Genomic DNA, 21,849 nt, shown 5'->3' on the forward strand with positions numbered 1-21,849 from the left:
TGGTTTTGCCGTTAATTTGTTCCTTTTGTACATTTAAGCTCTTTTAATCCTGAAAATCAAAAGTATACAAATAAATGCACTTTTTCCAATATTAGTACTAAAAAGAGTTGATTTTATACCTTATTTGATATAATTTATATGTTGCATTTGGTGCATATCAGTAGGATGTAGAGGAAGGTTGGCCATGTTCAAGTGAGGTGAATAATGAAGGTATAGAGAGTAAAATTGGAAGTTTGCGCTTGCAATTGATTAACGGACTATTATGAAAGTGGTAAAAGTAACCCAAAACTTCTGAAAGAGTATTTATTGGGTTTTTGTAACGATCACATGAAACTACCTGATAAAAAAAAGTAGTAGTTTCCCCGTTATTTGTGTTTTTTAATTGTGAAAAGACTTTTCAGTGGAGTGATTTTGGAATCCATGCCTGATAACTTGCAGGCTTGATTCCATCAAGGCTTCACTGCATTGCCTTTAATTTCATTGGCTTGTACTGATGAGTGGTAGAATGGTAATTTTCTGTTTAGGCCTAATGTTGGCAGGTCGCGCACCAGTCACTTAAACTGCCCTAGTGAATTTCCTATGGTTTAGGGCCATTGTTACAGGAGCCTTAACAATTTTAAATACTTCAAAATTGTGTTAACTCACACTAACTGAATTCACTACATGGATAGAAAACTAGCTTTTCTTGAAAGTTTTCCAGATTAATCCTCTTGCTTTTCTCATAAGCTAAGACCATGTAACAATTCACTGTGTTGTGCTTTGTTTTCTCACAAACAACGCAGAATAGTGTGCCTTTTATGCTTTTACCCCTTTTTGAGCCAGACTTTGATTTGGCTTTAGAGATTTGGTTGTAGTTTTGGACGAAACTACTGGAGGAATATCAGTTGGTGTTATTTTCGCTTCCGAGGTCACCAAGTGGATATGTATAATTTATATGATTTAAATTAAATAATTAGTAAGTAAAAAAAACCAGATTCTCAATAAACACATGGTTAAATAAAACTTAGTACGAAATTGGTACTGCAAAATTACAATCCAGCATACATATTATAAATTGTACCGAGAATGATTATATCATATGTAAATATATTTCAAACAAATTAGCAAAGGCTAAATCTTAACTAAAAACCTAAAATCGTGGTAACTACAGCTATTAAATTATAATAGAGAATGAAACCCACACTTCTTATTCATTGAACAACAAATTTCTCTTTAACACGATGCAAACAATACAAAAAGTGTAATGGACTATTGAAGGTCTTTTTCTTTACAGTTGAAAATAAAAAAATAAATAAAGGAATCAAGATATGATTACAAACAGTGTAATTTCCAAGTAATCGAAAAAAGATTTAGATGACATTCAAAATAACTAGGGAAGAGCACCACAAATTCTTCGTATGACTCCTTCTTGACCTGTTAAAGGCCTGATTTCACTCACCTTCACCATTGCAGCTGTAAAATCCGACTTGAACTTTGAAGGATTATTGCTATATTCCCTAACAATGCTGTCTGTTGATCCACCGCTAAACAACACTGGATCAGACTCAAGAAGACCCTTCTTTTGTATCAAGTTCTTGAAGTAATTATAATCAAACGAATTAGGAGTCACTAAATCGAGTGGTGCAAGATTTCCGTTGCCGTCGTTGATAGGGCAACGACGTCTACGGGTGCTAGCGAATCCTGCATCAATGTCTGATCCGTTGTTGTATATCCTATCACGGAATAAGAAGCATTGCGCTTGTCCAATAGTATGAGCTCCTGCATTAACCACATCTTCAATATTAGCTCACACTTTGTTATAATTTATATAATAAAATATATATTAATCGATGAATTAATTAAGCTACATATACGGCAAATAAGCACCTGATAATGCAACCATGTCCCTGGCACTAAGCCCGTTATCACCAAAGGTGGATATAAGTGAGTCTAGCGATGCTTTGAAACTAGGAAGAGCACCGGATTCTGCTAGAAGAAGGCTAGCCGTGGTTGAGTCTCTTCTTCGGAGCTTCACAGACCATGATGGACCACCAACCATTTCTGAGGCATCACAGGCAGCAACGGTTAGTACATCCGCACATGATACAACTCCAGGACAGAGTTTTTCAACCTCAGATTTTGCTGCCTCTATCACTTCATAACCTCTTACTGAACCCTTATTAGGCAATGCATTCTTTTCACTTATGATTGAAGGACCGTCATCTAGCAAGATAGACGCGTCACAACCCTGCATTAAATGTTACAAAACTCGTTACAAATTATCTTTTTACATCTTGTAGACAGTGGCGGATCCAGGAATTTTTTTCAGTGGGTTCATTCTTTATAGATGCTCCAATCTCATAGGATCAGACGTAAAAAAATTCGAGTCGGTTTGACGGTTCGGGTCAGGTTAAGTTCATCACATAATAAAAATACGATACAATAATAAAGAACATGATCATCAGAAATTATAAAACACGTAACATATATACCATGGTATTTACAAATACACATTGTAATAAAATAAATTATAAGTATCAAGTAACTTGCAAAAGATCTAGCTTTATGACAAGCTTGAATGTGGGGATGAGCAAATGGTACCCGGTACCGGTATCGAACCGGTACTGGTACCGAATTTACCGAACCAGTTACATTTTCGGTACCGACTTTTGACATTTTCGATACCGGTTCGGTACCGGTCGGGTATTTACCGGTTTTTACCCTTAAATACCGGTACCAGTACCCACTTTTGGGGATTTTCGGTACCGGTACTCTCGGTATCGAGCTCATCGCTACTTGAATGTACACACATATATGAACATATATTAGCATAGTGGCATAGTACTCTAAATACCAAAATAGTTACCTTTTACCTAAAAGAGTTGCATGTTATCGAAGGAATCACACATGTAGCGAAAACCATTGAAATATTGTTAATACTAAGTGTGAGTAGCAAAGAGTGCAATGCAAGATGAAAAAAAAGAAGAAAAAGACACTGATGACATAATATGTTTGTATTTGTAATCACCACCCCAAATATGGGATAATTGTATTCAGTTATCCAATGGGTTTGCTTAGTTAAGTTGGGGTAAGACTTAAAATGATATTTATGAGTAATAGAAGATTCGAACACATGACTTCTAAATTAGAAAGGCTAATGTTTAGCCACTGCGCTGCTTGAGGAATTTTGCTGCGGGTTCATCTCTCAAATCATTTATGGGTGAATCCGATTTTTTTAATAGCATTTCTACTAGTAATTTTAAACCGAGTGGGTTCGTGTGAACCCGTACGTATAAACCTAGATCCGCCCCTGCTTGCAGATATGGTATATGGTTAAGATAGTACCTGAACAAAGCAGTCGTGGAAGTGGAGACGAACGATGGAAGCTGCCATGCGACGCTCACGAGATATGGCTGTTCGGATGGATGTCCTGATTGTACGTAGTGCATTGGGACATGAAGCGTCATAGAATGTAGAAGATAACTGTGCTTCGCATGGTGTATTGTTTATAACACAAAGAATTAGCAAGAAGAAGATAAGTGTAATAATATTTGGGGAAGCCATTTGAGAGAATGGATTTCATGATGTGTATGAAGTTGAGTTATGGAATGCAAATAAAAGGGCATGAAGGAGGCTTATATAGTGTTTGGGGTACACCGCGTGGTGAAGATGTCTTTGTTTGATCAACAGTTGTATGATGGGCTGACTTTGTCCCCTTGCTCGTTCATGCGTGTAAGCTCAGCAAAAAGGCTATTTGACATTCTCACCAAGTCAATAAAGTTAACTCCCATTAAAATATTAAACTAAAACATTTATCCACTACCCTTCCTTTTGTCCCAAGCCGACTAAATAAAAAAAAAAGAAAGTTCATTGCAAATAACTTTTAAAATGTTATTGATAATTATCTTATGACATGTTTACAAATATAGTGATTTTCTTTTAACAGTTCATAAGGGGGAGGGGTGGTCATCATTTGCAAAAATTTCATCACTTACAACACCCAATCAAGTTCCGCCATGTCATCAACCATTACACTAACAACCTTTTATAGTGGCAATAGTTGTCACTCACAACACCCAAAAATAAAAACCCTCACACCTCCTCACATTCACTTAATACCCCATAATGCGTGAGATATATCACGCACTACATCCATCACTCGTTGAAATATATGGTGGCGGTTGGTTGTTGAAATCTATCACGCGTGGAAGAAGGCTTTATCACGGACAAAAGGGCACCGCCCCCAGTCCCCTAACTAAATTGGTTATAGTGATTAAATATATTTATTTCACAGGCTTTTATATGTTTTTCTCGCAAATCTATAAACAAAATAATTGGGCTGACAATATCCTGAAGAAAAAACAAGTTCTTATGAAAAAAATATATATGTACAGAAAACATGTTCAATTATGAGATTATGAAACACAGATAAATCACAAAAGAATATAAAAAAGAGGAATGTTATAATCTAAAAACACTAAAAATGAATTTATAGACATCTGGAATGATCTTTCTTCATAGAGGGCATGATTGTATAAATTCTTAATATTGAACTAGTTTAATACCCGTCCGGTGGACGGGTTACGCTCATAACGTAACAAACAAAAATAATGCATATTGATAGTGTTTCGGTTTGCTTCTCTTTTTCTTCTTTTCCATCTCCTATTTGAAAAAGTTACAACTATCTAACTTTTTCTTTTCTTTTTTTTCAAACCACTAAAACTCATTCTCAAAACACATTATCCAAATACTACAAAAATGAGTTATTAACTTTTAAGAAAAAAACTTAAAAGGAGCTCAAAATAAGCAATCCCAAACACCCACGTTAAGTGGACACATGGTATAAGTAGGCCGGGTACCTTAACGGCGTAATGAAATAAGTATACGTAGTACATGATAATGCAAAGAATAAAACATCTATAATGTATGCATACGTAGTACATGATAATGATAATCCAACCAGTGCCAATTCCAAGGTTTTTTTTTTCAGGAACGACATATGATTCCAAGGTTTCTTAGAAATACTTATGGCAAAGAAAATATTCGCAAGTTAATGTGGTACAAGTCAATTAAAGAACTCAATATATTACTGTAAACCCAAATTTGTATCACAATAGCAATAAGAAATAAAAATCATGCTTAAATTGGTATTAAATACAGAACTTTCTTACAATTTTGTAGCTTGATTCAGAGAATATGTGACACCAAGCCAATTACAAGAATCCGGGTCAAAGAAAACCCAGTCTAATAAAAACAAAAATGGGTCTTCAAAGATACTTTCTTTGGAGTGAATTGAAGGCATGAATTGCAAAAATCAAGAACTGGGTTACATGAAAAATATTGAATGTTAACTGTAAATATAAAAAAAATTAACCTACATACCTTGACCTTGAGCTGGTTGAATGTCCCCATATGCAAGTAGAAAGAACCCTAAAGATAAAAAACGTTTGGCCAAAAGGTGCTACGAGTCAACACAACGGGCCTGGCCCGTATGACCCGTTACCCAACTTGCATGACCCACCTGTGTTGGCCACTTATATAGCTATAAACACTTGATTGTTTTAACCGATCCAGAATGTATAAGAATCCTACATTGTCAAAGTAACAAAGATCACCAGTTCTTAGCCTTCCATCCAGTCACCATTGTATCTAAAACTTCTCTATAATCAACATAAACTGATCGCAAAAATATAAAGGTTCAGATCAAACATTTTTGTCAGGGCGCTTAGTATTGACCTCAGAACAGTTTTGTCCATTTTTTTCATCTTCTTGTGTAAAAATTCTTAGAAACTATCAAGTTGTTTATAGTAAACTGATTCCAGAAGGTTGATATGTTGAAAACATTCTTTAGTGACCTTCAACCCAACCCATTATGTTTTATATATATACTTAATATAAAACCTAAAATCTTGCTATCTTATACCTATAACATCCCGCTATATTGAACAGAAAAAAACATAAAACCCTGCTGTTTAACCACTATGGAGGCGCCAAAATCAAATGGCGACACATGAGTGCTACTCTACGCTATTCGCTATAGCGCTCGCTATGAGCACTATTAACAACTATGAGTCTGAATATGTGTATCTTAGATATGTGGTTGTTTTTGTACCTTTAGACCAAGAGCACTCGCATTTAGGAGATTTTGTAGGATAATTGCGTTAAATGCGTTTTCGGGTAAGACCTCCCCAAAACCCTGTGTAAAAGAAGTAAAGATTCACCTCCTATAATATTTCATGTTGCGATGAATGGATCTAGAGGCGGGTCATGGAGCAAGTGACAGAGGTACTACTTGATGATAAAAGGGTCCCAGATATTGGTGCAAAATAGGAGATTGGGTCACAGGTCAAAACAGGTACTTAGTGTGGGCCGGGTTGGTTGGGTTGACTGAGTCAACTTGACGCGAACAATTTTTGTCCAACTTTTTGAATTATATTTTATAAATATTAGCGTGTCAAATATGGATACAAAAGTCAAATGAGTTCATTAGAAATCTTATGCATTAAAAAAAGGCTCTCACTATCTGCACACTAAGCCAGGCTATCTGCACACTTAGGGTTTACATACGCTGCGTATTGGTCAATACGCAGCGTATAGGGTTACCTGAATACGTTGCGTATTGACCAATACGCAGCGTATATAAGTGGTAGGTACACGACCAGACAGTCAAACCTCGTACCATGTCAAATCAGTCTTACATAGGGTGCGTATTGATCAATACGCTGCGTATTGGCAGACTGATTTGACCTGATACGATGTTGTCCAGGGCACGTGAATAAAGTAATACGGTGAGTAGGGATCAATACGCTGCGTATTGACATGCCAGATGAAAGTCTATTTATCCCTCCATTCATGTCTGTTACCCATCATCCGACATATACTTTGCTTTCCTTTTCATATACTTTGCTTTCCTTTTCATCTTCTTCTTAAGTAAATTGTTTGTTTTTGGTTCAACCTTGTTAAAATGTCATCATTTTGGAAGGATAATTATTTCGGTAATCGCTATTCTAACGACACATGGGGATCAAATGCTGCCAATGAGGAGGAGGAGGTTGTGTCTGGAGTCCCTGTTGATCAAGAAACACAGTTGCCAGACTTGAACAAGACTCCCACTCCACCTGTTGATGAACCAAATTACCCGGTGCATCAAGTGTGTCCAGATTACGGATACGGGTATGAATCTCCGTACGTGCAACAAAGTGGATACGGTGCTGAGAATGCACCTGTTGATGAACCAAATTATCCGGTGCATCAAGTGTGTCCAGATTACGGATACGGGTATGAATCTCTGTACGTGCAACAAAGTGGATACGGTGCTGAGAATGCACCTGTTGATGAACCATATTACCCGTCGCAGCCATCGTATCCGGGTTATGGGGTATACGGGGACGAAGGTGGATACGGAAGTTACAGTGGATACGGTGGTGATGGTGGATACGGGGGTGAAGGTGGTTACAGTGGATATGGGGGCTACGGTGGATACGATAGATATGGGGGTGACGGTGGTTACAGTGTATACGACAGATCTAGGGATGAAGTTGGATATGGTTATGAGTCCCGTAACACATCACTTTATGAACCATCTACCCCGAGCAATCCATTTCAAGTAAATGAGGTATCACATTAAAATAATTATTGTTATTATTATTATAATTATAATTGTTATTATTATTATTATTATAGTTAAAAATAATATAATTATAATAATTATTATTATTGTTAAAATACTTTAATTATAAATATAATTATAAATATTATTATTATTATTATTATTATTATTGTTGTTGTTAAAAATATTATAATTAATTAACAAAATAATTATAAGATTTAGTAAATAAACAAGTTAAGAAAGTTAAGTTAATAAACATTTATTTTTCTTTTCTAAATAAATAAATTAATAAAAAATATTTTAAATAAATTAGTATTGTAAATAAATAAAAGAATCATGAAATTGATTTTTAGTTAAAATGGTTAGTTTAAACCTAACTTAGTTAGTTAAATCATAGTTAAAATGGTTAGTTTAAACCTAACTTAGTTAGTTAAATCATAGTTATATCCTAACTAGGTTAGCATTTAATACAAGGGACCACTAACTGAGTTAGAGAACTCAGTTAGTCCAGTTAAGTGCCAAAAACAAAAAAAAGTCCCTGAAGTTTCAAATTTTACGAAAATAGTCCCTGAAGTTTCCAAAAATTGACAAAACAGCCCCTGAAGTTTTGAAAAATTGACAAAAATGGTCCCTGAACTTTCAAAAATGGACAAAAATGGTCCCTAAACTTTCAAAAATTGACAAAAATGGTCCCTGAACTTTCGAAAATTGCAAAAATGGTCCCTGAACTTTCGAAAATTGACAAAAATGGTCCCTGAAGTTTCTAAAATTGAAAAAAATGGTCCCTAAAGTTTCTAAAATTGACAAAAATGGTCCCTAAAGTTTCTAAAATTGAAAAAAATGGTCCCTAAAGTTTCTAAAATTGAAAAAAATGGTCCCTAAAGTTTCTAAAATAGAAAAAAATGGTCCCTAAAGTTTCTAAAATTGAAAAAAATGGTCCCTAAAGTTTCGAAAATTGACAAAAATTAGTACCTGAAGTATGAGTTTCGATTATATTATTATTATTATTATTATTATTATTATTATAATTATTATTATGGTTATTATAATTATTATTATTATTATTATTATTATTAATATTGTTATTATTATTATTAATGTCTTTTTGACACAAATGGTCCCTGAAGTTTCGATTATATTATTATTAACGTAACCTTTTTTAGCGTTTCATGTCTCTAACTGATTTGAAGAATTGGGTACAAGAAACGGGAAAGGATAATGGTTACGTAATTGTTACCCGCCGATCAAAAAATATTGGCGGTACTACTGGGATGGTATGGCTTGTGTGCGACCGTAGTGGTGAACACCGTAGTAAAGCAACAGTTAGGAAAGCTGGTAGCAAAAAAATCGGCTGCCCGTTTTCATTACTCGCCATCCGGGACGTGACGAACGACACGTGGGAGTTAAAAGTGGACTGTGCGAACCATAACCACGAACCTACGACGAGTCTGTTGGGCCACGCTTTTGTGCGAAGATTCACTAAAGCCGAATACAAGCTAGTGGAGCAGCTAACTGCTCAAAACATGGAGCCACGTATCATATTTCAAACCCTAAGAAAGCAGTTCCCCGACAGCCTGCACGTTCAGAAAGACGTGCAAAATGCGGTACAAAAAATTAGAGCGACAATAATGGACGGAAAGAATCCTATTCAGGCACTGGAAAGCCTGCTGCATGACCGCCGATTTATTTACGACACCCGACAAGATCCCAAAACAGATGTCGTAACAGAGATTTTCTTTGTTCATCCTTATTCAATCACTATGTGGCGTGCATTCCCGCACGTGATGTTGATCGACGCGACCTACAAAACAAACCTCTACAACATGCCATTTGTCCAGGTTGTGGGTATGACGTCGACTGGGAAGTCTTTTTGTATCGCACATGCCGTTATTTGTAAAGAACGAAGGGGTAACTACGTGTGGGTGCTTGAGCGGATCAAGTCAATATTGCATGAATGTATGATGCCGCGTGTGATAGTCACGGATAGGGAGCTTGCCCTGATAAACGCGTGTTCTAAAGTATTCCCGAACGCAAAAAGGCTTCTATGCCACTTTCACATCCAACAAAATATAGCTAGAAAGTGCAAGGAAGGGTTCGATAAAGAAGATTGGGGGAAATTTATGTCGTACTGGCGGACATTGTGCGAATCTTCATCAGAGCCCATGTACAAGTACAACTTGGAGAAAATGTATAACCGACTCGTGGTTGCCAACCGAGAAAGTAAGTGTTCCTTCAACAAACGACTCACCCAATCTATTATATTTCACACACGCTTTTACATTTCATTATTTTATTTTTACAGGTGTCTATGATTACGTTTACGAAAACTGGCTCAAAGACTATAAAGAAATGTTCGTTTATGCGTGGACCGATAAGTGTCGCAACTTTGGTCAGCGCACCACCAACAGAGTTGAGAGCCAGCACGCAAATTTAAAAAGATACATTACGCGCGGGAGTTCATTGGAGCGAATAGCAAGATGCATCATTGATATAGTTGAAACTCAGTATGATGAAATACAAAAAAGTTTCACTGAGAGCATCGAAAAAACGATGAACCACCATAGACACCGAATGTTGGACAACCTACGTGGAAAGGTTTCCCATGAAGCACTTGATTTGCTGGAAAAAGAGCTACTGAGGAAGATGGATGTGTTGCGGAAACTTAACGCATCATGTGGTTGCCATATGTGGCTTAGCAAAGGATTGCCGTGTGCTTGTAGACTGGAAAACTACAACCGTACAGGTAAAAAATATTAAAACAACAAACCTTTTGTTATTTTGTACGATTTAGCTGTTTCTCACACCGTATTAACTTAACTGTGCAGGGCGTATAATACAACTCGACGAGATAGATGTATTCTGGCGTAAGCTTGACTTGCTCCCTTGTAAACTGGTAGACGAGGAGGTCGATATTGTAGCAGAGCTCAATAATGTGCGGCAACATTTAGAGGCGCAGTCCCCCGTTCAGCAAAAGAGTATGCTTTCAAAGATAAAAGCGGTTTTCACCCCGAAATCGTCAACCAAGAAACCACCGATCGTCCAGCAAAACACTCGCGGTCGGCCTACATCAAAGAAAGTACAAGAAAGGCTAGATGAAGCTGCGAGGTTAGACCAAGCTGCGAGATACAGCTCCTATGGCGAGGACAGCAACGTAATTACCGCTTCCCCCAAGCATAGGTACGATTTACCCCGACACAGCTCATACGTACCGTCAGAGGGCTCTCGTGGAACTGGTTCATTTGTGAAGTCTGAAAAACCTAAAATGCAACCAAACAGTTCAACAAGTTCTAAAAAGAAGGAGACGAGGGATGATAAGGTTTTTCCATTAATAAAGGGGGACGAGCACTTGTTATGCATTAAGAGGTTTAAGAATCAAATTCCATCAGAGTTTCGCTCTTACATATCGCGTATACAAGATGTGACCCCAGACGGTCATTGTGGGTACAGGTCTGTGGCTGTCGGGTTAGGTTTTACGGAACACGCATGGCCCAATATTCGAAGAGATTTACTACTGGAGATTGACCATAACAAACCGCGTTGGAAGCATGTATTCGAAACATATAACGAAGGAGACTTTAAACGAATACGTAAGAGCATCGAATGGCATTCAGTGAAAGGGTGCGATCAAAGTCACTGGATGGAAATGCCCCACGTAGGGCTTCTCATAGCGCAAAGGTATAATATTGTCCTCCACGTGCTAAGCATTGAATGGAGCTCTACCATCTTCCCATTAACGGATGCCCCACTAGATCCACGACCTCAAGCGATAACGCTTGTACATGTTCACGGGGGACACTTCATACATGCTAAGTTGGAAGGAGACTACCCCATGCCTTTAGTGAACCCGATGTGGTCGGCACATCGATCAATAGCTGCGAAACGGTGGGAAGAAATGTATACACCGCAGTTAGAGCACTACTACGAGTTAATGCATCCTAAATCAGACCGAGACAAAGACAGAGAACCGAGTTTAAATGTTATCGAAGATTAAGCGGAAACTTGTAATTTTGTAAATTGTAGAAATTTTTTAATTTATAAAGTTTTTATCATTTTTAATTCATTTATAATTTATAATTTATAATTTATAATTTATAATTTATAATTCAAATTTTTATAAACATAATTTTTGGATTATTTTTAGTTTCTCTAAATACAAACCAAGAAAAAAAAAATAAAAAAGGTCTTCTAAGGTGCGTAGGGATCCCTACGCATCGTATGTTATCCAAATGACAATAAAGCCCCTCTTTTTGGCTTCCTTTAGCCTCATAACAAGGGTAAAAAGGTAGAGAAAAACCAGGCAGCGTATTGACCAATACGCATCCTATGTCAAAGGCGGACAATTTTCCCCCCAAATTGAAGTTTGAAAATATAAACATGTTAAATTACTATTTTGCCCCTCTTTTAGGGCTATACGGGGCTAAAACTAAGGGCAAAAACGTCATTTTCGGACCTTTAAATACGCTTCGTATGGGTCTCTACGATGCGTATTTAATTGTCATCATAATGACCTTTATGCCCTTCTACAGATGCTTCGTATAGGCTAAACAGAAGGGTATAAAGGTCATTGTGATGACCTCTTATATACGTATCGTAGAGATCAATACGACGCGTATATAAAGGTGCACAATGACGTTTTTGCCCTTATATTAAGCCCCGTATAGCACTGATAGAAGGGCTAGATCGTAATTTTAGACATGGACATACGCTTCGTATTGATCACTACGCTGCGTATAGCTTCTGATATAAATCAGGAAAACCCCTACGCAGCGTATGTTCTTCCCCAAATTACAAACAAAACCACTACGAACCCCTACGAAGGCGACTACGTATTTCCGACCGTATACACGCGAATTCGAAGTATAAACGAGGTATATACTCAACCTATTTAAGTAATTTTGATTTTTTTGGTATTTTATCCGTAAATTAGGGCTGTATCATAGGTAAATTAGGGTTTACAGTGAATTAGGGGTGTTTGTTTGATGTGTTTGATTAGGGTTTACAGTAAATTAGGGGTGTTTTTTTGATTTGTTTGATTAGGGTTTACAGTGACCATTTTTTGTAAACTTATCAAACCTCAGGGACCAATTTTGTAAACACATCAAACCTCAGGGACCTTTTTTGTAAATTTATCATCCGTAAGGCGCGTATGGGCCTACGGGCAACGACGGGCTTAGTTTCGACGCCCGTTAGGCCCGTACGCGCCTTACGGACGACGTCGACTAAATAATATTTTTTTTATTATTTAGTCGACGTCGTCCGTAAGGCGCGTACGGGCCTAACGAGCGTCGAAACTAAGTCCGTCGTTGCCGGTTAGGCCCGTACGCGCCTTACGGACGACGTCGACTAAAAAAACTAAGTGCGTACGGGCCAAACCAGGTTCAGGTAAAAAAAATCTATTTCTAAAAAAATGGTCAATTTAGTTTTCGGGATAAGAACAGGGTCTGGTGTTTCCAGGATTTAATAAAATGGTCCCTTGTGTTTCAGAAATTGACCAGGGACCATTTTTGTAAATCCTGGAAACACCAGGGACCATTTTTGTAAATTCATCAAACCTCAGGGACCAATTTTGTAAACACATCAAACCTCAGGGACCATTTTTTATACATAAACTTAAATTGTTTTTTTTTTTTAAAAAACAGAAAAATATATATTTTTAAACAGAAAATATAAATTTTAGTCGACGTCGTCCGTAAGGGGCGTACGGGCCTAACGAGCGTCGAAACTAAGCCCGTCGTTAAAATTTTAACGACGGGCTTAGTTTCGACGCTCGTTAGGCCCGTACGCGCCTTACGGACGACGTCGACTAAATAATAAAAAAAATATTATTAGTCGACGTCGTCCGTAAGGCGCGTACGTTATTTAGTCGACGTCGTCCGTAAGGGGCGTACGGGCCTAACGGGCGTCGAAACTAAGCCCGTCGTTAAAATTTTAACGACGGGCTTAGTTTCGACGCTCGTTAGGCCCGTACGCCCCTTACGGACGACGTCGACTAAATAATGTACGCGCCTTACGGATGACGTCGACTAAATAATAAAAAAAATATTATTTAGTCGACGTCGTCCGTAAGGCGCGTACGGGCCTAACGAGCGTCGAAACTAAGCCCGTCGTTAAAATTTTAACGACGGGCTTAGTTTCGACACTCGTTAGGCCCGTACGCGCCTTACGGACGACGTCGACTAAATAATAAAAAAAATATTATTTAGTCGACGTCGTCCGTAAGGCGCGTACGGGCCTAACGAGCGTCGAAACTAAGTCCGTCGTTGCCCGTTAGGCCCGTACGCGCCTTACGGATGATAAATTTACAAAAATGGTCCCTGAGGTTTGATGTGTTTACAAAATTGGTCCCTGAGGTTTGATAAGTTTACAAAAATGGTCCCTGGTGTTTCCAGGATTTACAAAAATGGTCCCTGGTCAATTTCTGAAACACAAGGGACCATTTTATTAAATCCTGGAAACACCAGGGACCATTTTTGTAAATTCATCAAACCTCAGGGACCATTTTTGTAAATTTATCATCCGTAAGGCGCGTACGGGCCTAACGGGCAACGACGGACTTAGTTTCGACGCTCGTTAGGCCCGTACGCGCCTTACGGACGACGTCGACTAAATAATAAAAAAAAATATTATTTAGTCGACGTCGTCCGTAAGGCGCGTACGGGCCTAACGAGCGTCGAAACTAAGTCCGTTTAACGACGGGCTTAGTTTCGACGCTCGTTAGGCCCGTACGCGCCTTACGGACGACGTCGACTAAATAATAAAAAAAATATTATTTAGTCGACGTCGTCCGTAAGGCGCGTACGGGCCTAACGAGCGTCGAAACTAAGCCCGTCGTTGCCCGTTAGGCCCGTACGCGCCTTAAGGATGACGTCGACTAAATAATTAAAAAAATATTATTTAGTCGACGTCGTCCGTAAGGCGCGTACGGGCCTAACGAGCGGGACGGGCTTAGTTTCGACGCTCGTTAGGCCCGTACGCGCCTTACGGACGACGTCGACTAAATAATAAAAAAAATATTATTTAGTGTACGTCGTCCGTAAGGCGCGTACGGGCCTAACGAGCGTCGAAACTAAGTACGTCGTTGCCCGTTAGGCCCGTACGCGCCTTACGGATGATAAATTTACAAAAATGGTCCCTGAGGTTTGATGTGTTTACAAAATTGTTTCCTGAGGTTTGATGAATTTACAAAAATGGTCCCTGGTGTTTCCAGGATTTAATAAAATGGTCCCTGGTCAATTTCTGAAACACAAGGGACCATTTTATTAAATCCTGGAAACACCAGGGACCATTTTTGTAAATTCATCAAACCTCAGGGACCAATTTTGTAAACACATCAAACCTCAGGGACCATTTTTTAAACATAAACTTAAATTGTTTTTTTTTTTTTTTTAAAAAACAGAAAAATATATATTTTTTAAACAGAAAATATATATTTTTATGCTTTCACTTGTCTTTATGCTTTCACTTTGTAAACAGAAAATATATATTTTTAAACAGAAAATATATATTTTTTTAAACTTAAACTTAAATTGTTTTTTTTTTTTTAAAAACAGAAAAATGGAGGAAATGGATTTCGAAGTAGGTATTCCGGAGCAGCCGCAGCGGAAACGGCGGGCGCGTCCACCGCCAGATCCTCTAGAGAATCACCCGTATTTGGAGTTTCCTCTGGAGTCCGAGGCTGCGCTCCGTTGCGAGAAGCTTCGGAAGATGCATATTGGTGAACACTTTGCGGTTTCGTGGAAAACCCTCCGGAAGCTTGAGGTTGAAGATTGGGTGCGGGGGTTTGTTCCCGTTGATTCACCGTGGGATCGTCTGTTTGAGCTATCATTTACGCCGACCTACAGGGAGATACTAGTCGAGTTTCTGTCGTCGTTCGAGTTTCATCCTCGTCGGCCAAATGAGGTTGTGGACCCAGCGCAGCCCCCTCCCCCGCCCGAGGTTTCTTTTCGCATGGCTGGCCAGGCGCGCGAAATGTCACTTGCACAGTTTGCGGTGCATAGCGGTTTGTATACGGAGGCTGAGATTGCTACGGATCTTTATACGAAGGTACGTTTAACACAAATTTTGTATTGTTATTATTATTATTTTTAATATATAACATTTAAGATTTAATATTAATTTAACGTTTAATAAACATTCGTGTAAACAGGGGCTCGTAATGATTGATAAACCCACGCTATTAGGGTTTTGGGATCTGATCGCGGACATCCGTCATTGGGACCACCACCAATCCAAGGGGAGGAGTACGCTGATTGAGGATCCGCTCTTCAGGTACGTTAGTTATTAAACAGTTTTTTTTAAACAGATTTTTTTAAAAGAAAATTTCTTTTTTTAATTATTTAGTTGATTTTTGTCAATTTTTGAAACATCAGGGACCATTTTTGTAAAAAATAGAAACTTTAGGGAACAAAGTGTAAATATATCAAACCGTCAGCCGTTTTTGTAAAAAATTGAACGACGTCTAAACCGGCAGCCGTTTGGGGCTGGGTTTGCAGCCGTAAACCGGCGTTTAAACGGCTGCAAACACAGCCCCAAAGGGCAGCGTTCGCAGCCGTTTGGGGCTGCGTTTGCAGCCGTTTAAACGCCCGGTTACGGCTGCAAATGCCGCCGCAGACGGCAGCGAAAACGCAGCCGTTTAAACGCCCGTTTACGACTGCAAACGCAGCCGCAAACGGCAGCGAAATATCTGCCGTTTGCGGCTGCGTTTGCAGCCGTTTAAACGCCCGTTAGGGACCTACGCGACTTACGGTTCGACTTCGACTAAATAATAAAAAAATATAATTTAACGACGACGATCATAGTTTTGACGCTCGTAAGGCGCGTACGGTCCTAACGAGCGTCGAAACTAAGTTCGTCGTTAAAATATATATATTTTTTTTATTATTTAGTCGAAGTCGAACCGTAAGGCGCGTAGGTCCCTAACGAACGTCGAAACTAAGTTCGTCGTTTTATATTTTAACGACGAACTTAGTTTCGACGCTCGTTACGGACCTACGCGCCTTACGGATCGACTTCGACTAAATAATAAAAAAAGTATAATTTAACGACGATCTTAGTTTTGACGCTCGTAAAGCGCGTAGGTCCGTTCGAGCGTCGAAACTAAGTTCGTCGTTAAAATATATATTTTTTTATTATTTAGTCGAAGTCGAACCGTAAGGCCCGTAGGTCTCTAACGAGCGTCGAAACTAAGTTCGTCGTTTTATATTTTAACGACGAACTTAGTTTCGACGCTCGTTAGGGTTGTGTCAATTTTTGAAACATCGGGGACCATTTTTGTAAAAAATTGAAACTTCAGGGACCAAAGTGTAAATATATCAAAAAAGGGACCATTTGTGTCAATTTTTGAAACTCCAAGGACCGTTTAAACCAATTTTTTTTTAAACAGGATTTTTTTTTAAACATATTTTTTTTTTTAATTTTTTAGTCGAAGTCGAACCGTAACCGGCGTTTGAACGACGTCTAAACCGGCAGCCGTTTGGGGCTGCGTTTGCAGCCGTTAACCGGCGTTTAAACGGCTGCAAACACAGCCCCAAAGGGCAGCGATTTCGCAGCCGTTTGGGGCTGCGTTTGCAGCCCTTTAAACGCCCGGTTACGGCTGCAAATGCCGCCGCAGACGGCAGCGAAAACGCAGCCGTGTGCGGCTGCGTTTGCAGCCGTTTAAACGCTCATTTACGACTGCAAACGCAGCCGCAAACGGCAGCGAAATCGCTGCCGTTTGCGGCTGCGTTTGCAGCCGTTTAAATGCCCGTTAGGGACCTACGCGACTTACGGTTTCCATTTAATCGATGTCGTCTGATTATTATTTACTGACTGGTTTCCATTTATGCAGGTATTTGCACAAGATGATTTCCACTTCGATCACTGCTCGAAACAAAAGCCGGGAGTGGTGTACGAGTGGTGACTTATTCTTTTTGTATTGCCTCTTATACAAGAGGCCGTGCGCTCTCGCCTACGGGTTGGCGCAGTATTTCGCCTCCGCGCATCATCGACAGGAGCGCGGAATGCTATTCGGCGGCGCTTACGTGACCAAGATAGCCCATTCGTTGGGCTATCATCCGGAGAACGACCGCGGCCGTGTAGGCCCGGCGGCACAGCCAAAGCGGATGGGGATGAACACAATAAACGGGATGCATATTACCAAAGACTTTCCATGCGGGAAGCGGTTAAAGAATCTGGACGGCACGCAATACCAGCTTAAGGAACTGCCAGAAGAGTTCCCTCTGATTTATCCCCCGCGGGATCCGGAGCCGCCGGAGCCGCATGACCCGGCCGCCGTTCTTCCGCGGCCACCACAGCCGCGTGGACCACCCGGGGCGCCCCAGTTCCCACGCCATGTTATGCCCGGTCCTGACCCGTCACATGAGCGGCTGCTTCGAAACGTTGAGAGAAACAATTATTTGTTAGAGTGGGTGGCTGCGGCGCTGCAGCAGCAGCGACAGCATGACGGGTTACCTCCACTACCCTTCATTGCGGATGCGGACTGGGATCAGCATCAGCAGCAGCAGCATCAGGAGCAGCAGCAGCAGCATCAGGAGCAGCAGCAGTAGTATTTTATCATTTTGTTATGTATGTACAAACTTTGTAATGTATTTTGTTATGTATATATCAAACTTCGGTGTAAACAGTTTCACATATTTTGAAATGTTATATTTTGAAATTCAGGCAGGTTATAAAAAATTCTGGCAGGTTATTTAAAGTGTTTTGTCGTTACGGACTTAGTTTCGACGCTCGTTAGGCCCGTACGCGCCTTACGGACGACGTCGACTAAATAATAAAAAAATATTATTTAGTCGACGTCGTCCGTAAGGCGCGTACGGGCCTAACGAGCGTCGAAACTAGGTCCGTCGTTGCCCGTTAGGCCCGTACGCGCCTTACGGATGACGTCGACTAAATAATAAAAAAAATATTATTTAGTCGACGTCGTCCTTAAGGCGCGTACGGGCCTAACGAGCGTCGAAACTAAGTCCGTCGTTGCCCGTTAGGCCCGTACGCGCCTTACGGATGACGTCGACTAAATAATAAAAAAAATATTATTTAGTCGACGTCGTCCGTAAGGCGCGTACGGGCCTAACGAGCGTCGAAACTAAGCCCGTCGTTAAAATTTTAACGACGGGCTTAGTTTCGACGCTCGTTAGGCCCGTACGCGCCTTACGGACGACGTCGACTAAATAATAAAAAAAATATTATTTAGTCGACGTCGTCCGTAAGGCGCGTACGGGCCTAACGAGCGTCGAAACTAAGTCCGTCGTTGCCCGTTAGGCCCGTACGCGCCTTACGGATGATAAATTTACAAAAATGGTCCCTGAGGTTTGATGTGTTTACAAAATTAGTCCCTGAGGTTTGATGAATTTACAAAAATGGTCCCTAGTGTTTCCAGGATTTACAAAAATGGTCCCTGGTCAATTTCTGAAACACAAGGGACCATTTTATTAAATCCTGGAAACACCAGGGACCATTTTTGTAAATTCATCAAACCTCAGGGACCATTTTTGTAAATTTATCATCCGTAAGGCGCGTACGGGCCTAACGGGCAACGACGGACTTAGTTTCGACGCTCGTTAGGCCCGTACGCGCCTTACGGACGACGTCGACTAAATAATAAAAAAAAATATTATTTAGTCGACGTCGTCCGTAAGGCGCGTACGGGCCTAACGAGCGTCGAAACTAAGTCCGTTTAACGACGGGCTTAGTTTCGACGCTCGTTAGGCCCGTACGCGCCTTACGGACGACGTCGACTAAATAATAAAAAAAATATTATTTAGTCGACGTCGTCCGTAAGGCGCGTACGGGCCTAACGAGCGTCGAAACTAAGTCCGTCGTTGCCCGTTAGGCCCGTACGCGCCTTACGGATGATAAATTTACAAAAATGGTCCCTGAGGTTTGATGTGTTTACAAAATTAGTCCCTGAGGTTTGATGAATTTACAAAAATGGTCCCTGGTGTTTCCAGGATTTACAAAAATGGTCCCTGGTCAATTTCTGAAACACAAGGGACCATTTTATTAAATCCTGGAAACACCAGGGACCATTTTTGTAAATTCATCAAACCTCAGGGACCATTTTTGTAAATTTATCATCCGTAAGGCGCGTACGGACCTAACGGGCAACGACGGACTTAGTTTCGACGCTCGTTAGGCCCGTACGCGCCTTACGGACGACGTCGACTAAATAATAAAAAAAAATATTATTTAGTCGACGTCGTCCGTAAGGCGCGTACGGGCCTAACGAGCGTCGAAACCAAGTCCGTTTAACGACGGGCTTAGTTTCGACGCTCGTTAGGCCCGTACGCGCCTTACGGACGACGTCGACTAAATAATAAAAAAATATTATTTAGTCGACGTCGTCCGTAAGGCGCGTACGGGCCTAACGAGCGTCGAAACTAAGTCCGTCGTTGCCCGTTAGGCCCGTACGCGCCTTACGGATGATAAATTTACAAAAATGGTCCCTGAGGTTTGATGTGTTTACAAAATTAGTCCCTGAGGTTTGATGAATTTACAAAAATGGTCCCTGGTGTTTCCAGGATTTACAAAAATGGTCCCTGGTCAATTTCTGAAACACAAGGGACCATTTTATTAAATCCTGGAAACACCAGGGACCATTTTTGTAAATTCATCAAACCTCAGGGACCATTTTTATAAATTTATCATCCGTAAGGCGCGTATGGGCCTAACGGGCAACGACGGACTTAGTTTCGACGCTCGTTAGGCCCGTACGCGCCTTACGGATGACGTCGACTAAATAATAAAAAAAATATTATTTAGTCGACGTCGTCCATAAGGCGCGTACGGGCCTAACGAGCGTCGAAACTAAGCCCGTCGTTAAAATTTTAACGACGGACTTAGTTTCGACGCTCGTTAGGCCCGTACGCGCCTTACGGACGACGTCGACTAAATAATAAAAAAAATATTATTTAGTCGACGTCGTCCGTAAGGCGCGTACGGGCCTAACGAGCGTCGAAACTAAGTCCGTCGTTGCCCGTTAGGCCCGTACGCGCCTTACGGATGATAAATTTACAAAAATGGTCCCTGAGGTTTGATGTGTTTACAAAATTGGTCCCTGAGGTTTGATGAATTTACAAAAAGGTCCCTGGTGTTTCCAGGATTTACAAAAATGGTCCCTTGTGTTTCAGAAATTGACCAGGGACCATTTGTGTAAATCCTGGAAACACCAGGGACCATTTTTGTAAATTCATCAAACCTCAGGGACCAATTTTGTAAACACATCAAACCTGAGGGACCATTTTTGTAAATTTATCATCCGTAAGGCGCGTACGGGCCTAACGGGCAACGACGGGCTTAGTTTCGACGCTCGTTAAGCCCGTACGCGCCTTACGGACGACGTCGACTAAATAATAAAAAAAATATTATTTAGTCGACGTCGTCCGTAAGGCGCGTACGGGCCTAACGAGCGTCGAAACTAAGTCCGTTTAACGACGGGCTTAGTTTCGACGCTCGTTAGGCCCGTACGCGCCTTACGGACGACGTCGACTAAATAATAAAAAAAATATAAGAATTAAGTTCCAGGTTCTGTGTGAATTTAAAGTTCAGAAGGCTTTATACGCTGCGTATTGACCAATACGCAGCGTATACTAACTGTCAGTATACGCTGCGTATAGGTCAATACGCAGCGTATTAGTAGTCACTGCATATAAGAATTAAGTTCCATGTTCTAACAGCTCCGGAACGGAGGATAAACTGGTTAAGGCGTTACGGTTCTAAATGAAAGGTCACGAGTTCGATTCATGCTAAGGGCCGGTTCTTTAAAGAAGACCCCCTTTTATTCTGATTTTATATATATTTACACTTTGGTCCCTGGTGTTTCATTTTTTATAAAAATGGTCCCTGAAGTTTCATAAAATTACAAAAATGGTCCCTGAAGTTTCATAAAATTACAAAAATGGTCCCTGATGTTTGATAATTTAGATAAATGGTCCCTGATGTTTCCAGGATTTACAATAATGGTCCCTTATGTTTCTGAAATTGACACAAAATGTTTCCAGGTATGAAGTGTCAAATTTTACCAAGTTTATATACGCTGCGTATTGGTCAATACGCAGCGTATAGAAACCTGGCAAAAATTTGACACTTCAAGCCTACCAAAATGACCCCAAATGAGCATCAGTTTTGTATACGCTGCGTATTGGTCAATACGCAGCGTATAGGTGTTTCCAGGATTTACAAAAATGGTCCCTGGTCAATTTCTGAAACACAAGGGACCATTTTATTAAATCCTGGAAACACCAGGGACCATTTTTGTAAATTCATCA

General features: G+C 40.2%; 3 protein-coding genes across 3 annotated transcripts; 2 read left to right on the forward strand and 1 right to left on the reverse strand.

The window, feature by feature from the left end:
• Positions 1 to 1,166: 1,166 nt before the first annotated feature.
• On the reverse strand, positions 1,167 to 3,573 carry LOC110918751 (lignin-forming anionic peroxidase). Its single transcript, XM_022163040.2, has 3 exons — positions 3,325 to 3,573; positions 1,867 to 2,227; positions 1,167 to 1,758 (listed from the first exon to the last, which is right to left on the reverse strand). The coding sequence occupies exons 1-3, from the start codon at positions 3,541 to 3,543 to the stop codon at positions 1,370 to 1,372; spliced, it is 969 nt and encodes a 322-aa protein (XP_022018732.1). The 5' UTR covers positions 3,544 to 3,573; the 3' UTR covers positions 1,167 to 1,369.
• A 3,422-nt stretch (positions 3,574 to 6,995) lies between these two features.
• On the forward strand, positions 6,996 to 11,648 carry LOC110918749 (PKS-NRPS hybrid synthetase CHGG_01239-like). Its single transcript, XM_022163037.2, has 4 exons — positions 6,996 to 7,594; positions 8,752 to 9,808; positions 9,891 to 10,331; positions 10,414 to 11,648. Exons 2-4 carry the CDS (start codon positions 8,758 to 8,760, stop codon positions 11,577 to 11,579), a joined length of 2,658 nt encoding a protein of 885 aa, XP_022018729.2. The 5' UTR covers positions 6,996 to 7,594; positions 8,752 to 8,757; the 3' UTR covers positions 11,580 to 11,648.
• Positions 11,649 to 15,142: 3,494 nt separating this feature from the next.
• LOC110920206 lies at positions 15,143 to 18,320 on the forward strand. Its single transcript, XM_022164429.2, has 4 exons — positions 15,143 to 15,631; positions 15,735 to 15,856; positions 17,415 to 18,089; positions 18,248 to 18,320. The coding sequence occupies exons 1-4, from the start codon at positions 15,143 to 15,145 to the stop codon at positions 18,318 to 18,320; spliced, it is 1,359 nt and encodes a 452-aa protein (XP_022020121.2).
• Positions 18,321 to 21,849: the final 3,529 nt, after the last annotated feature.

Source organism: Helianthus annuus, chromosome 16 (genome assembly GCF_002127325.2).
Source record: "Helianthus annuus cultivar XRQ/B chromosome 16, HanXRQr2.0-SUNRISE, whole genome shotgun sequence".
Taxonomy (NCBI): Eukaryota; Viridiplantae; Streptophyta; class Magnoliopsida; order Asterales; family Asteraceae; genus Helianthus; species Helianthus annuus.

Bases quoted from the DNA above. Each gene is read 5' to 3' on its own strand.
- LOC110918751 (XM_022163040.2), bottom strand. From the start codon at position 3,543: ATGGCTTCCCCAAATATTATTACACTTATCTTCTTCTTGCTAATTCTT. The intron at 2,228-3,324 runs GTACTATCTTAA...CATTTAATGCAG, and splicing joins TCCACGACTGCTTTGTTCAG to GGTTGTGACGCGTCTATCTT. The intron at 1,759-1,866 runs GTGCTTATTTGC...TGGTTAATGCAG, and splicing joins GGACATGGTTGCATTATCAG to GAGCTCATACTATTGGACAA.
- LOC110918749 (XM_022163037.2), top strand. From the start codon at position 8,758: ATGTCTCTAACTGATTTGAAGAATTGGGTACAAGAAACGGGAAAGGAT. The intron at 9,809-9,890 runs GTAAGTGTTCCT...TTATTTTTACAG, and splicing joins CGTGGTTGCCAACCGAGAAA to GTGTCTATGATTACGTTTAC. The intron at 10,332-10,413 runs GTAAAAAATATT...TTAACTGTGCAG, and splicing joins GGAAAACTACAACCGTACAG to GGCGTATAATACAACTCGAC.
- LOC110920206 (XM_022164429.2), top strand. From the start codon at position 15,143: ATGGAGGAAATGGATTTCGAAGTAGGTATTCCGGAGCAGCCGCAGCGG. The intron at 15,632-15,734 runs GTACGTTTAACA...TCGTGTAAACAG, and splicing joins CTACGGATCTTTATACGAAG to GGGCTCGTAATGATTGATAA. The intron at 18,090-18,247 runs GCATCAGGAGCA...TTTGAAATTCAG, and splicing joins GATCAGCATCAGCAGCAGCA to GCAGGTTATAAAAAATTCTG.